Source organism: Typopeltis vanoorti, chromosome 13 (genome assembly GCF_054136105.1).
Source record: "Typopeltis vanoorti isolate ZY-2024b chromosome 13, IOZ_Tvanoo_1.0, whole genome shotgun sequence".
Lineage (NCBI taxonomy): Eukaryota > Metazoa > Arthropoda > Arachnida > Uropygi > Thelyphonidae > Typopeltis > Typopeltis vanoorti.
Genome location: NC_143561.1, coordinates 18,512,708 through 18,530,365, shown reverse-complemented (window position 1 = coordinate 18,530,365; position 17,658 = coordinate 18,512,708). Strand labels below are relative to the sequence as shown.

The following is a 17,658-nucleotide window of genomic DNA, read 5'->3' as shown; positions in this document are numbered from 1 at the left end:
GGTTTAATTTACTTACAACCAGGTGAAAAAACTTTCTGCAATAATTAATAATTATTGATATAATATTAATAACAATAAAGACAATATTTATTTGAATTAAAGATAAGCCTCTATAGTTTGATCAGCAACAATTATGTCCTTCGGATAGGATTACCTGGGTTCTAATTTTATCTAAAATGCAAAGAACTTTCCATCTGAGGGTGAATTAGCTAATCTCATATGGAATTGGTAGGATTTTTCATCCCATAAAATACCATTAAAATACCCACAGATGCATACTTTGACAGGCATAAAAGCAATGTAAATGGGATGTGCAATGAAAAAAGTGCATTGCCAGAGTGTGTGTAGTGAATGTGAAGAGTGTGAATGAGTTAAGAGTACAGTGCAATAACTATTCTAGTTGAGTGATACCTTCCTTGATGAGTCAGTTGATTCCATAGAGGTATTCATAATAATAATAATAATAATAATAATAATAATATATACTATTTTTTGCATAATTATTTTCTTTCATTTAACATTCAACAGATCTGACTGCATTAATATCTTAACCAAGTGCCTAAACAGATCTCGACTACAAGATAAGCAGAATCCATTTAAAATATGTGAAATTTTATCTCCTCCCACCAATACTACACCTTGTATATCATTAGCGCCTTATATTGGTAAGTTGTTGAAAATCTATATATGTATTCTTGCCTTAAAACTTCCTTAATATCAATATAATAAATGAACATTTGTTTAGAATAAAAAACAAAAAACATTGAATTGAGAAAACTGAAGATATTTATTTTTTTCACCTTAACCATATATACTGTTCCCTGTTACATTTTCTTTTATATGCTTGCTCGTGCATATGCAGACACATGTTGTCCTGGATAGCATCTCCTCTGGATAAAGGATTAAACCAAATATGTAATTGGTAACATAGCCAAGTGAAAAAAAACTTCCATCTATTATTATTATGATTCAGGCCTCCATGAAGTCAAAAGACTCGTCGAGAGAGGCTCATCCTAGAAAACACAAAGTCTATCATACCGCTCCTTGAACTATAAATTAAAGATGCCAAAAAATTATATTCTTGGTTTCATCCTTTATCCTAGTGTAAGCAAACAAAGTTTCATGTGAACTCACTTCACTAGGCTACTTGTACATAGCGGCTAATGACTTCACATCAATTGCCTTAGTATCCCATAATGCAATGCACATCCTTATGGACATGTATAATGCTATGCACTATGGGAAGGGCAAAACCAGTCTATCCAGACTAGTTTTGACCTTTATTGAGATCTCATCAGTGGGATGCAGACTCAGATCCCATAATGCATAGCATTATACACGTTTTAAGGATATGTGCACTTTCTTCCAAAAAAGCTGTGTTTAGTCAAGATAGCATGCACTGCTAGACCAGACTGTTCCGGTTCATGGTACTGGATATAAGATTTATGTTCTTCATGTCAGATGGCTGTAGATTTAGTACGCACCTGAAAAGTTGAGTGCAGAAAGCTTGCCTTTAAGTGAAGGAAGGAAGATAGAAATCTTCCTGACAGGTTGAAAGAATACTACAATATTAAGAGGTTTTAGAACTTGAGCTATGCATTCAGAAATCCCTATAATATAAGGGGTGGAATCTTAGTGATGATATCTTCAGGCCATCTTGAGCCTGGTTGTCTAAGGTTAGACAACCAGTCTTTATATGGTTGATAGCCATTTTTCATAAAAGCAGATTTGATATAATTCAATTCTTGTTGTAAAAGGTCTTCAATGAAGAGATATTATGAGCACGATTTAACAAGATTTAAATAGTTGCAATCTTTTGATTAATATGATGATGAGAATCATCATGGATATAATGATCACTATGAGTTTATTTTCTAAAAACAAAAATTGTAAACTACTATCTGGTTGACAAATTAAAAATATCTATAAAAGCTAGTTGATTGTTTTTCTTCTTCTTAAACAAACTGAATTCTCTGATAATTAATATTTATTTTTAAAACAAATAGTTTTAAATTTGATGATGAACCTTTCCATATTGCAAATATATTATTATTATTATTATTATTATTATCATTATCATCATCATCATCATCATCATCATCCCAAGACCCTGTGGAGTCAAAACCCATCCAGGAGGTCCTTTTGTAATACACACAGCTCATTATACCATGCCTTAAATACACTCAAATTCTTTGCAGCACTCTCAGGCAAGGCATTCCAATCATCCACAACTCCGCATGCAAAAAACCTGCTTCTCACTACCCTTCTCACACCCTACTTATACAACTACCAGGGATATCCTCTGGTTCTCCCCTGATCTCCCACCATTTGCTGTAAAACCTCTCCAACATTGATCCTATAACAACCACTTACTAACTGGTAGGTCTCTATCATATCACCCCTCTTCCTCCTATCCATTATCATAAATTAATGTAACTCTTTAAATTACATTTTCGCAACCTTTCCTCATATTTGTCGTTCCAGAGATCAGAAACTACCTTAATAAGTCGTATCTGGACCCTTTCCAACATCTCTTCATCGTTTTGCAAACCAGGTGGCCAAATCTGTGCACAGAAGTCCATGTGTTTCCTAATCAAAGCCTTATACAATGGAACAAGAATCTCCTTACGTCTACAAGTCAGTGTCCTCTGTATCATTCCCAGAATGCTTTGTGTTATCCTCACAGTTTTGGCAATGTGTCCCCTAAATTTCAGATCCTTGTCTGCTATCACCCCAAGATCTCTTATTTCCTCCACTTCCAACAATATATACCCACCAAGCATAAATTCAACATCCCAACTTTGTTTCCCAAATTTTAAAACCTTACATTTTGCAACATTGAACTCGCATCCCCATTTCCGTGCCCATTCACTCAATTTATTCAAGTCTTCTTGTAAGGTGACAATATCTTTTCTGCTCTTCATAGTTTGTCCCAACTTTGTATCATCTGCAAACAATTGAATATCCCCATCCAAATCTTTGCCAATATCATCTACATATCTGTACCATTCTGTAGGTTTAGGAGAAATATCTTTGAGGAGTTGATCTTCAAAATCCTCCATGTAGTAATTTGCAAGGGTGGGAGGGGATAGGACTACCCATGGGTGTTTCTTCAAATAGTGGGTATAATTTGTCCTGTATTTTAATCCATTCTGGATATTTCAGAATAGCTAGAATGGATTACAAAGTGAAAAGGTTTGATCATATCAGGAGGAAAATCTTGTTTAAGTAAATTAATGGTATCTGCCAAAGGAATGTTTGTGAAAAGAGATATTATATCAAGACTAAATAAAATATTTGATGGTTCTAAAAACAGATTACAAATTTTTGTTTTAAAATCTAGTGAGGTCTTGATGTGAGAAGTAGATTTTCCATTAAATAAGGATAATAACATAGACAAATATTTAGAAACTTTATATGGTTGATAGCTGATGCAATCTGCTACTGGTCATAATGAAATACTTGGATTATGAATGGGAAGTTTGTATAATATATGCAGTTGAGCATGAAATATTTTTTATTATTTTCTTTAATTTGTTGTCTCAACTGGAAATATTATCAGTCAGTCTATTGACTTCATTAGTTGGCTAGAAGTTGGATCAGATAACAGGAAATGATAAGTAGCGAAATCATGTAGCATTAAGGAATTGTCTGCCTGAGTAATGATAAAGTTATTATTCTATTTTAGAGGATTAAATGCTTTGAATTCTAATGGAGTTAGATTAGAAGGTAGTAGCTTTACTTTGAAAAGAATCATATGTGATTGAAAACAAACTTTGTGGGAAAGAGGAAATCCTGATAAATTTACTACTAATTTTTCCATGTTGTCTGCAGTATTACTAGAATGATTGATAGAGCAGGTGACTAGTAAATTAAATTAAATTTCTGTATAAGAGAGCTATGAGTAGAGATGAAAACTCTCATATAGGAATCCAAAGAAATATGTAAAACAATGTTTAAAAATTCAATGAATAACGTTTCAGAAATGGAGTTATGGTTTTCCTAAGATTCATAAATCAGGTAGTTCTCGCATCAAGAACTCCCTAGATTTTAAAACAAAAGTTTGTAATCTACTTTTAGAACCTTCAGATATTTTGTTGAATCTTGATATAGTATCGTTTTTCACCAACATTTCTTTGTCAGATACTATTAATTTACTTAAACAAGAATTTTCTCCTGATATCATCAACCTTTTTTTTTTACTTTTGTAATCCTGATCCTGTAATTCTGTAATACTGATCATTATTATTATTATTATTCAGGCCTCCATGGAGTCAAGAGACTCATCATGGGAGGTCCTTCTTAGGAAACACAGTCTATCATGCCACTCCTTAAACTCATTGACCATTCTTGCTCTCACCACTCTCTCAGGCAATGCATTCCATGGTTCAACCACCCTCCATGCAAAGAAACCACTCTTCACCCTCTTGCTCACAGCTTCCTTTCGCAACTTCCAGGGATGGCTCCTTCTCGCTGTTCCACCAAGCGAAAGAACTCCCCAATGTCCACCCTGTAACTGCCTCTCAACAGTTTAAAAGTCTTGATTATATCACCTCTCCTTCTTCTATCCACCAAACTCTGCAGTCTACATTCCCTCAGCTGATTTTCATAACTGATATTGTACAGGTCCTGAAACCATCTTTGTTATTTGCCTTTGTACCCTTTCGACAGTTAATTTATCCCCTTCTAATCCTGGGGACCAAATTTGAGAACAATTGTCCAATGGTCTGATCAGGATCTTATACAACAAAATAACTCTTTTATCTCTGCAGGTCAGCATATATATGTGCAGATTATATCTGTGCTAATTCTCATCATCATCTTAGTCAAAATATTGGGACTGTTTAAACCCTATTACATCATGCTCATAATATTTATTCCACTAAAGACCTTTTACAACAAGAATTGAATTATATCAAATCTACTTTTATGGAAAATAGCTTTAACAAATCTTTTTAAGAACGACTTTAAATAAGCAGTCTGTAGATTTTATGAAGATATCACTCATATTCCACCCCTTATATTAAAGGGATTTCTTAACATATAGCTAAAGTTCTGAAGCCTCTATATACTGAAGTATCCTTTCATCCTGCCAGGAAAATTTCTACTTTTGTATCTTCACCTAAAATCAAACTTTCTCCACTCAACCTTCCAAATGTCTACCAGATCCCATACTCTTGTGGTTTGCCTTACTTTGGACCATCTGGCAGATTTGCAGCCATCCATCTTGAAGAAGATAAATCTTACATCCAGTAATGAACTGGAACAGTCTGACCTAGCAGAACATGTATCATGACTAAACATAGAGTTTTTTTGGAAAAAAACTAAGCTTTTACATATAAGTAAATTCCTTATTGGCAAGGAAGGCAACGGAAACCACCTTGCTCATAATCATCTTCCTAGTATGGTAACATATAGCTACGCCTACTAGCCATATGGCTGAGGGAGTAGAATAGAATAGATAGATTCCTTATAGAGTGCTTATCTAAAGATACACTGACTGAACTTAAACAAATCTGATGGCTTTTGGTTATCCCCTTTTATGGGAAATATTACATCTTTTTAATGCATATTGTATTACTGATTTTTAGTAAGTCAGGAAAATAATAATAATAAGAATATCACCAATGCATGGGAGCTTATGAAAAACTATCGGTTAGTAGCAATGGCAAGTTGTGTACCTCAAGTGAAAAAGAGAACACTATTTGATGTAAAGTGGAAAAGAAACTATATCAAGTGGGAGCTGCTGGTGAAGAAGTATGAGAAGAGTGGATTGGGGAGTGGATGCATGAATAGTATAAGATTCACACCAGAAAATTAACTAACACAGTAAGGAAGACAAAACTTGAATATGAGACAAGATTAACCCTTTTATCCAAAAAAAAAATCCAAAAGAATTCTTTTGCTATTTAGCCAGTACAAAGAAAAATGATTATGGAAGAATGCATTGTTAGACAAAAATCGGTGTAGAGTGACTAATGCAGAAAACATAATGGATTTGTTTAATGATCACATTATTTAAGTAATTCATTCTGGAAGTGTATGTTTTGTAACTAGTGGGATGGGGAGGATTCAAGATTTAGAAGTGCATGAGGAGAGTGTGTTTCAAATACTAAGTAATATGAATGTCGATAAAGCAGTGGGACTGGATGAAATTTCACCACATGCTTTGAGAGAATGTGCTAAAGAACTGACAGGTCCACTGACTTGGCTTTTTAGTGAGATTCAAAATATGAGAAAGGTGCCCAAGGATTGGAAGGAAGGTAAGATAGTGCCATTGCATAATGGTGGTGGGAGAACGATTGTTAAAATTATGGACAAATAAATGAGAGATCATATAGAGCATTGGCTGATGAGGGTAATATCTGTGAGGTCAGCATGGATTTGTTAAGGCGTGCACATGTTTTAGTAATCTGATCGATTTTTGAAAGTTTATTTTTCACTTGGTTAGAGTATAATAAAGAGTAAAAAATAAAAAATAAAAATAAAAATAAAAAAAAAAATAAACTTTCAACATCTTTCTCTAAATCCAGAGTAATTTATTAAAAAAAAAGGGTGGCACACCATTTGGCAACTCCTATAGGTAGAGATGACCTGCGAATGCTTCTGTCTGGTATCTCAGCTTGGGCCTGGCTCCCACTGAAGAGACCTCAATAAAGGTCGAAACTAGTCTGGGTAGTGGCCCTTCCCTTAATGCATAACATTAGACATATTCGCAAGGAGATGTGTTTTGCATTAAAGGAGATACTGAGACAGGAGTGTTGGTAGCTTGCTACACCTTTGCAACGAGTTGCCCTGGTGTTGTATCACCTTACCCCAGTCCTGAAGATACTCTCAGGCGCAGACTTTGTTTGCTCACACTTGGATAAAGGATTAAACTAAATTTATTATGATCGATTTTTGTAATTAAGTAACAAGAGTGGTTGGTGAGGGAATTCACATACTCTCATTGTTTTTGATTTTACAAAAACATTTGACAGGGTGCTACAAGATAAACAGATATTTGAATTACAATATTTAGATATCAGTTTAGTGAATTGTTTTAGGGATTGGTAGGTATCACAAAGTTCTGCATGAGGAGCAGTATCAGGGAAGCAGAAGGTTACAAGTGGGGTTTGTTTAACCTGCATATCAATGACATTTTCAGTGGAGTGCAGAGGTGGAGATATCCAGTTGTTTGCTGATAATGTGAATTTGGGAAGGGTTATTTGTAATAGGACAGATGTAGTGGCCCTTCAGGAGGATTGGAATAAGCTGGACAGATGAACAACTGAATGGGAGTATCAGTTTAATTCAACTAAATGTAAATTCTTAAAGTTTGAGATCCATCAATGGGAGGCTGCATACTGAACTGTACTAGAGAAAGTGGAGGAGGCAAGGGATATTGGGGTGATGATTGTTAGAGACTTGAAGTTTAGGTGGATATATCGCAAAGTTGATGAAGGTAACCCAGAGAATTGCTGCAATACTGAGACAGATGCTGACCAGCAGAGATAGAAGAGTTGTGATTCCATTGTATAAAGCACTTATCAGACCACATTTGGATTAATGTGCTCAGATTTCATCATTGGGATTTAAAGAGGATAAATTAATTTTAGAAAAGATGCAGAGGCAGATAGCCAAAATGATATCAGGAGTTTACATTGTTAGTTATGATGCTGAGAGCATGCAAGCTGCAGAGTTTGATGGATAGAAAATGAAGGGGTGGAGGACATGATTGAAACATTTAAGCTGTTGAAAAGTATTTACAGGATTGACACAAGAAATATTTTTCATCTAGTAGAATAAGGAGTAAAGGCACGATGCCTTTCCTGGAAGTTATGAAAGCAGGTGGTGAGTATGCTATGTGGGTACTAATCATTGGCACACTCAGGGAGAGAGCCAAGGGGCCCTGGCCCCCTCCAAAAGAAAAAGGAAAAAACACTAGAAAAATTTCTTTCCCTAATTAAAATTCATTTTTTTTTTTTTAATTTATATTGTGCCTTCTATTTCTATGCTATTTATGAATTAGAGGTCACATAAGGTGGGAATACCCTATAGCGCTCTTGAATCCTGGCTGCTGTGAATGCAAGGTAAATGAAGTAGTGCTCAGGTGCTACTTCATTTGCCCGAGCTGGGCCAGAGGAGATCACGGGTATCATGTATTGGCGATCACTGCAGATGCTCAATCAGATCCCCCTCCCTCCAAGATTAAATCTTGAGTGCTCGGCCCCCTCCAAGATTAAATCCTGAGTGCACCACTAGTACTAATGTACTATTGATTGACACCAACTAACCTCTCGTGTATTGGTCCAACTTACCAAAAAATAAAAATAAAGAATAGTAAGGAGTGTTTTTTTTTTTTTTTTTTTTTTTGCATGATGGGTGGTTGGATCTGGAATACATTGCCTGATAGAATAGAGATAGTTCAAACAATGAATGAGTTTAAGGAGTGATATGATAGACTTCTTTGTTTTTTAGGATGGACATCCCACAGTGAGTCTTGCGATTCTGTTGATGTCCTGAATAATAATATTGATTATTGACTAATTGATGCATGTGTTTAGTGATAATGCTTTTCATGTGTGGACAGACTTATATGTTCGTCGAACATGTTGTTTATTATTTTAACGGTATAATAGAACACAGAAACTAAGTAAATAATTAATTTATTAACTTGATGCTGATATTTCGCTGGTATTATAACCAGCATCTTCAGAGCACAAAAACACTGTTTGTCACAATACGCGAGACTAAAACAACATGGTGTATTTCAACAAAATTGTAGCAGCAACACAAAGACTAGAGTCCTAATTTTGGCGCCCTCTATCTGAAAAAAAAAAAAAAAAAAAAACGCTATCATATATTACTAGAGTCCTAGAAAAGTGCTAGTTTTTTCTTAATATGACTGTCTCCCAGATCTTCGGCAAGTTAATACAGCCATATTTGTTGAGATTTGGAGTGTGTTTTAGGGCTTCTGTCGCCTCTAAGAACAATCTCTCTGATTTATATGGGTTTCTGTGTAGTACACAGAAACTCTGATTTATATGGGTTTCTGTGTAGTACACAGAAACCCATATAAATCAGAGAGATTGTTCTTAGAGGCGACAGAAGCCCTAAAACACACTCCAAATCTCAACAAATATGGCTGTATTAACTTGCCGAAGATCTGGGAGACAGTCATATTAAGAAAAAACTAGCACTTTTCTAGGACTCTAGTAATATATGATAGCGGTTTTTTTTTTTTTTTTTTTTTTTTCAGATAGAGGGCGCCAAAATCAGGACTCTAGTCTTTGTGTTGCTGCTACAATTTTGTTGAAATACACCATGTTGTTTTAGTCTCGCGTATTGTGACAAACAGTGTTTTTGTGCTCTGAAGATGCTGGTTATAATACCAGCGATAATGCTTTTCAGTTCACTAAGTTGATAGCAGATCTCACATCTGTAAACACATGCAACTACTGGAAGAGGCAGTCACTAGATTAATTATAATTAATCTAGTGACTGCCTCTTCGACCACACAGATAATAATTGTTATCTGTGTGGTCGTAACAACCTTAAAAAAAAAAAAAAAAAAAAAAATTGTGACTTATTAATTTATGTCAGACTTTCATATTTGTGGTTTGTCTTCAATCAAATAAACTGCTTGTAAATAATTAAGTGTCTATTGTATATATTTTGAAATGCTAATAATTGTTTGTCTAGATGACAGAGTAGATAAAGTTTCAACTTTGCTACTAATAAACTGTAGGTCGAAGTCTTAGTAGCATGGATGTTTGTGAAAATCTTTAGGTTGGAAGTGATTTTTATTGCTTGTTGTAATACCATAACTATAATTTCAGTTACTGGAGGCTTGAAGTGACAAGAAAATGCTGTTTCATCTTTGGGTAGTTTCCAGTCTTTTGTGAATAGGGTACCATTAAAGTAAAAATAAAGCTGTAGTGAAAAGCACCTTTAATTTAAAATTTTATGTTAAGAAGAAGGGGCGCTTAAGGGTCAAAGCTCTATAACTGAGAGGAGACCTCCACATAGCCTTTAAAGGAATGCGGAGAACCGACCACGGCTTCTGACCTAATGTCCAGTCCTCACCTTCTCGTGGTGCACCCTGTTGGGTATCTACCTGGATACTCAACAAACGAGGATGGGCTGGCAATTTGGGATTTAGCCAACCAAATTGTATTCTTATTGGTTAAACCAAAATAAAAAATGATGGTACAACATGACAAAATTTCATGCCGGCTGGGGTGTCGCCCGTTGTTTTCGCCAGGAAACCAGGGCGAACAGCAAAAAGTCAGTTACTGTTAGAAATCTGAAAACACACCCCAACTCAACCTGGTTTCCTGGCGAAAACAACGGGCGACGCCCCAGCCAACCAAATTGTATTCTTATTGGTTAAACCAAAATAAAAAATGATGGTACAACATGACAAAATTTCATGCCGGCTGGGGCGTCGCCCGTTGTTTTCGCCAGGAAACCAGGGCGAACAGCAAAAAGTCATTTACTGTTAGAAATCTGAAAACACACCCCAACTCAACATTACCACAGTTAAAGATCGGTACTATCAACATAAGAAGCCTGAATACAAAGAAATTGAGCTAGCTGAGGAATTAGATAAGTACCAGATCGATATAATAGGGGTGACTGAAACAAAAAAGACCAAAACTGGTGAGATCTTTCTGAGCAATAAATACAAATTGTTATATTCAGGCAATGACAATCAAGGAAAAGAAGGAGTATCCATAGTATTCAACACAAAATATGAGGCAAATCTTCTTGAATGGCAGGCAGTCTCAAGTAGAGTGATGTGGGCAAATATCAGAATGGGGAACTGGACAATGAGACTTATTTGTGCCTATGGTCCCACAGAAGGCTTTACTAAGGTAGAAATGGAGGAATTTTTTGAGGCTTTAGAAAAAGCAACTGACACAATGAAAAAGGAAAAGTTGGTCCTTGTTGGGGATCTGAATAGCAGAGTAGGAAATGATTGTGAGACATACAAAAATATTTTGGGAAAATTTGGAGAAAAGAGCAAATCTAATAATAATGGCAAATACCTGTTGGATTTCTGCTCAGGACATGGACTGGTTATTACTAACACCATGTTCCAACATAAAAATGTGCACAAATTCACATGGAGAGAAGAGGCAAGGAATAAAAAAAAGTCTCATTGACTATGTTATTGTTGATAGTGATGATTTTTCTCGGTGCAGGACAGTAGAGTGTACAGAGGATCTGAAATAGGAAGTGATCACCATTTAGTCTTGAGTAGGATAAAATTTAATTTCATATTGAAAAGAAGAACATAGAAGTTTTAAAGCAAATAAAAGTTGAGCAGCTCTCAGATGTGAACTGTAGACTAAAATACACAAACATAATTCAAGAAAATATGAAACAGCTTGAGAACTGGAACCAAACCTTGGAGATTCAGTGTCAAATCCTGAAGAAAACATTGACTGATTGAGTCAGAGAGGCATGTGGTGAGGTTGTCTGCAAGGATAGAAAAATCAGAACTCCATGGTGGGTGGAAGTTAAAGAGGCAGTGAAGGAAAAGAAGAAATAATATCAAAAGTTCCTTGCTAATGTCAGCTTTTGCTCTTAGAGAATACAGTGACAAATGTAAGAAAGCAAAATATTGTGTAAAACTAGCTAAACAAAAGTCATGGGAGGACTTTGGCAAAAACATAGAAAATAAATATCAAGAAGGTGGTAAGATATTCTGGAGGTTGTTGAAGAAGCTTAGAAATGGAGGAAGAGGGCTGTAAAAGGAGTTAGAAATGATAATCGTGACATGAAAACAGGAGAAAAAGATATCCTTGAAGTATGGAGTAATTACTTCGAAAAATTGCTAAATGGGCCAAGCAGTGATAGTACAGTGGTAAAAAACACTCAACAGGCATACAGTCAGGAATACATATCCATACTTGAAGTAGAAAAAGCCATCAAAGGCTTGAAATGTGGAATGGCAGGCAGGAGTAGATGATATTCGACCAGAAATGCTGAAGTATGGTGGTGTAAAAGTCTTACAGTGGCTGCACTGCATAGTTCAGAAAACCTAGACAGAGGGACGAATTCCCGATGGTTGGAGTAGAGCTCTAATTGTGCCCATATATAAAAAGGGAAATAAAACTGAATGTGAGAATTACTGAGGTATTTCCCTACTGAGTGTTCCTGGCAAGATCTATGCAAGTATTCTTGAGAAACGGTTGAGAAGAATTGTGGAAGAAAAGCTTGGTGAAGAACAAGCTGGATTCAGGCCAAATAGAGGCTGTCAGAATCAGATCTTCACTTTATGACAAATAGTGGCAAAATCAGTGGAATATAACAAAGATCTGTATTTAAGTTTTGTCAATCTGGATAAGGCATATGACAAGGTGCCAAGAGAGAAGCTATTCAATACGCTACAGTTATATGGTGTCAATGGGGCATTATATCAAGCAATACTTAGTCTTTATTTGAGTTGTAAGTCAGCAGTTAGAATTGAAGGAAGTACAGGAAGATGGTTTAATGTTGAATCTGGTGTGAGACAAAGATGTACATTATCCCGTCTATTATTCATTATCTATATGGATCACATTATGAAGGAAAGTGGTATTAAACATGATATTAAAATTGGTGATGTTAATGTCAGTGCTTTGCTTTATGCAGACAATGTTATACTTCTGAATAAATCCGCTATAAGTTTGCAAGATTCCCTGACTAAATTGAATAACTGTTGTAATAGCTATGATATGAAGGTCAGCATTAAAAAGACAAAGACAATGAAAATAGGTAGAATTGGTGAAAATATCAACTGCATTGTGAATGGGGAACCTGTGGAACAAGTAAAACATTTCAGCTACTTAGGCACGATTTTTACTGAAGACGATAAATTAAATATGGAAATAGACAACAGAATCAACAAAGCTGGTATGGTAGGAAGTCAATTGAATAAATTCATATGGAATAAGAGAGAAATTAGTCAGAACACTAAATTAGCTGTATACAAGACAGTGTTCAAACTAGTTTTAACTTATGGATCTGAGAGCTGGGTCAGAAGTAAAACACTTGACCAAAGGCTAGAGACCGCAGATATGAGAGTCCTGAGAAAGATTAGAGGCGTAAACAGATGGCATCAATGGCAATATCATATTAAAAACAAGGATATTAGGAAAGAACTTGACATTGTTGGCATCCAGGAGTGTGTTAGCAGAGCTAATCTCAGGTGGTATGGTCACTTAAACAGAGTGGGCGAGGAAAGATTAGCAAAACAAGTGTTCTCTGCCAGGTTGACAGGAAAACGACCCAGAGGAAGACCAACATATAGTTGGATTGATACGGTACAATGTGCCTTAGACGTTAGAAATATATGATCTGATGATAATATTGGAGTCTTGACAAGTAATAAACTGATATGGAGGATTTAAAATTGTAGATAGGAAGTTAGTAATGATGTAAATTTTTCATGTACTACTATCATATCTTGTACACTCCTTGAGGGTACATGTCAGGAAATTTGATGAAGATGATGATGATATGTTAAGAAGAAAGTAGTACGTGAAATGAAATTACCTAATGAATTATATGATGATTATATTTAAAATATTATATACATCATTATAAATATAGATAGTTCTGTCATTAAATGAATATATAAAAGAAAACTATTTATGTTTTAGTGCAAGCCAAAAAAGCAGTGACACCTGCTGAAGTTACACACCCATGTAAACCCAATCCTTGTAGCAGTAGTGATGTGTGCATTGTTAATCGGCATTGCCTTTTTGGACAACCATGTTTACCCTATACGTGTGTACATGGTAAGTTTTATGGAAATTTATTCATATTAAAAGAACAGTTTCATGAATAGTTAAGTTTTATGATATTTTGGTAATATAATCAGATACAGAGATTTCACTGTTATCAGGGGGTTAGTTGCACTCTTTCAAGATTTGGAAGTGTCTATTGTACACCAAGCCTTATTTTATTCTCTTTTCTTCTCATCAAAGATTGCATATTCTAATTTGTAATGAGTAGGCTTTCATGAGAAGAAAAGAAGATAAAATACAATTTTCATTCTAAAATTGTTATTTCTTCTGACTTAATCTTTAGTCTGCATTTATCCACTTCTTTTGATAGTTGATACCTTTCCATCCTTGTTGTAACTATAATCTCGGTTACTGGAGGCTTGAAGTGACACAAAAATGCTGTGTTTCATCTCTGGGTAGAGTTTCCAGTCTTTTGTGAATAGGGTACCATTACAGTAAAAATAAAGCTGCAGTGAAAAGCACCTTTAATTTAAAATTTTATGTTAAGAAGAAAGTAGTACATGAAATGAAATTACTGAATGATCTGATGATTAACCATGCTACCGGCCAAGACGTCTATAGACGTTCAAGTTATCATGGATGCGAAGTGCATATTAAAATTGTAATACCATTGATATTACATTGAAATATATGATGGATACGAAGCGTATGCGGATGCGTATTTGATCCATAATGGCCGGTAAGGTGGTTAATACATTTTTTATGTATTAATTCCATAGATGAGAGTTAATACTATTTTTGAAGATCGGCATGAATTTGTTAAAGGGTATCCCTGTTTCAATTAATCTATATGCATTTTATAATAAAGTAACAAGAGTATTTTATGAGAGAAAGGTATAATTTTGTAAAGGCATTTGACAGGATGCCACATGACAAGTTCATATTTAAGATGCATATATCAGGTAAGGAGAAAATTGTAATTGTACTGGATGACTTTAACTGTAAAGTAGACAAGAAACAACAGAGAGAAAGTGCTTTAGGTGTGCAAATATGAGACAAAGAAATGGAGAGCACAAAGTCTTGTTGAATTTGCAGAGAGACAGGGATTGCCAGCCTGGTTTGGCCGAGTGGTTAGCGTATGCACTCTCCAGTCAAAAGGCTTCGGGTTCGAATCCCAATTGAGACTGCAATAAAAGTCAAAACCGGTCAGGGATCAGTGGCCCCTTCCCATAGTGCATAGCATTGTACATGTCCATATGGATGTGTGTATGTGTTGCATTATGGGATACTAAGGCAATTGATGTGAAGTCATTATCCTGTATATATGAGTTGCCCTGTCATGAAGTTACTTCATGTGCAAACTTTGTTTGCTTACACTTGAATAAAGGATGAAACCAAGAATATAATTTCTTGGCATCTTTAATTTATAATATAACCAAGTGGGAAAAACTTTTAACATATTATGGACAGCATGTAATGGAAAATACTAGGGATCAGAGAGTGCTTGACCTAGTAATTACATCAGAGGATTTGGCTGTAACAAATATGACCACATTGCCGCCAATTGGTGAGAGTGATCATAGGGTCTTGACCTGGAAGGTGGCTAAAGGTGTAGACTTTTCAATTAAGACAGGGTACATGTGGAATTATCGGGCTGGAAAGTATGACAAGCTTAGGAGTTTGATTGGTTCAGTGCCATGACATGTACAACTGCAAGGACTAGAAGTCGATAGTGCATGGGAGGTAGTTAAGAAGTGTTTGCATGAAGCAATGGCTGACTGTATACCTAGAGTCCGAATAATAAATCACCTAGGGGTTAAATGGATGAATAACACCATTAAGCTTGAGCTGCAAAAAAAGAAACAACTATGGAGGGAATTTAAGGAGAAAGGTGACCGATAGGCACACGAACAGTATAAAGCGCAGGCCAGAAGGGTAACGAATGTGGTAAGAAAAGCAAAAAAGGATTACGAAAGAAAATTGGCCATGCAGGCTAAAGAGAATCCTAAACAGTTTTTTAGATATGTAGCAAGTAAAAGGAAAAATGTACATGGCAGAATGATTTTAAAGAATGCCGATGGTAGGGAGTTAACTGAATCAGTTGATATAGTTGAGTTACCGAGTGAGCACTTTGCAACAATATATCATCCAAGTGGTAACATTGCAGAAACGAATGTACCAGTAGATTATACGGGAATTGTGGTGAATGAAGTGGAGGTGAGTAGTCTATTGCACAACCTCAATGTCAATACATCTGTAGGATTGGATGGTATACCAGCTCGTGTTGTACGAGAAGCAGCTAAAGAATTGTCAGTACCCTTGACCATTTTGTTTAATTTGCGTCTCAGGTCTGGGTTAGTCCCGAGGGGGCTGAAAGAGGGGAAAATAGTTCCACTGCATAAAGGTGGTTCCAAGACTTCTGTTGTAAATTACCGACCGATTAGCATATCAGGAATCATTGTCAAGGTCTTAGAGAAATGAGTCGAGAAAAGAATACAGGATTGGATAGATGAAAATGGGATATTGTATGGGGGACAACATGGTTTTGTGAAGGGTAGATCATGCCTCAGTAACTTGCTCACGTTTATAACACAGTGACGGCTGAACTGGATAGGGTAATGGGTTTACAGTAATACTACTGGACCTTGCCAAGGCTTTTGATAGGATACCACATAGAACCCTAATCAGTAAACTGGAGCAGATGTGGATAGATATAGGGTTGGTGAGATGGATAGGAGGGTGGTTGAAGGAGAGATACCAGAGAGTGGTTTATTCAGGAGTGGAGTCTGAAAGACGGCTTGTGACTAGTGGAGTGCCACAGGGCTCTGTTCTTGGACCACTGCTTTTCAATTTGTTCATGAATGATATAGGAAAGGATTTGAGAGGAAGTGTTCACTTGTTTGCTGATGATGCAAAGTTGGGTAGAGCAATTATGAGTGCACAGGATGTCAAAATTTTACAGGATGATTTGGATAGTTTGGAGGACTGGGGCTAGGAAAAATGGATGTCAATTTAATGTGCCAAAGTGTAAGGTTATGGATAGGGAATTGAAGTTTAGGAGGCACATTGCAAAAGTGACTAAAACAGCTCACCAAATTACTTGGCTTCTGAAAAATACTTTAACATGCAGAGACAAACAAGTTGTTGTTCCTCTGTATCGAGCCTTGATAAGACCCCATGTGGACTACTGTGCCCAGTTATGTGCACCAGGGTTTCTTCGTGATGGGGAGGAAGTGGAGAGGATCCAGAGATGAGTGACCAAGATGATAGCAGGTCTGTGGAATGAACCTTATGAGAATAGGTTGAAGATTTGTGGGTTGCAGAAATTGTTCGATAGGCGAAGGAGGGGTGATATGATTGAGACATTCAAATTACTGAAGGGTTTCTTTAAGATTGATCCAGAAGATATTTTTGAAAATATGACTGGTGGTGGGAGGACTAGGGGCCACGAATGGAAGCTGGGAAAGAACGTGGTTGACAAGGGTGTTAGAGCTAGGTTTTTTACTTGGAGAGTAGTGAATGAGTAGAATAAGCTTCCAGAGTCTGTTGTGGGTGCTACGACCATGAATGTGTTCAAGGCAAGGTATGATAGATGCTGTGTGAATGTCGAATAGTTGTTCTTGACATGATGTTAGGGCCTCCCTCGATGAGTCTGTCAACTCCTTGGAGTTGCCCGGAACAATAATAATAATAATATTATTATTATTATTATTATTATTCCTGTGTTTACCTATTGAAGTGAGACATGAGCAACAACTAAAACACATTAAGACAAGTTGCATCTTGCCTTGGAGAGAAGAATGCTCCACATAACAAAACGGGATATTATTATTATTGTAATGGCACCTCCATGCAGTCTCATGGAGTCTCATAAGACTCATCATGGGACACCCAAACTATCAACACAATATCTCTCATACCTCTCCTTGAAAGCATT

At 36.1% G+C, this 17,658-nt stretch overlaps 1 protein-coding gene across 2 annotated transcripts in view; it reads left to right on the top strand.

The window, feature by feature from the left end:
- Positions 1–17,658, top strand: part of LOC150099965 (reversion-inducing cysteine-rich protein with Kazal motifs-like) — a 364,445-nt gene that overhangs the window by 185,873 nt on the left and 160,914 nt on the right. For both annotated transcript variants that reach the window (XM_090402524.1, XM_090402523.1), the window contains exons 12-13: positions 529–665; positions 13,635–13,772. In XM_090402524.1, the coding sequence (XP_090258650.1) occupies positions 529–665; positions 13,635–13,772 (275 nt within the window). The remainder of the gene's footprint in view (positions 1–528; positions 666–13,634; positions 13,773–17,658) is intronic.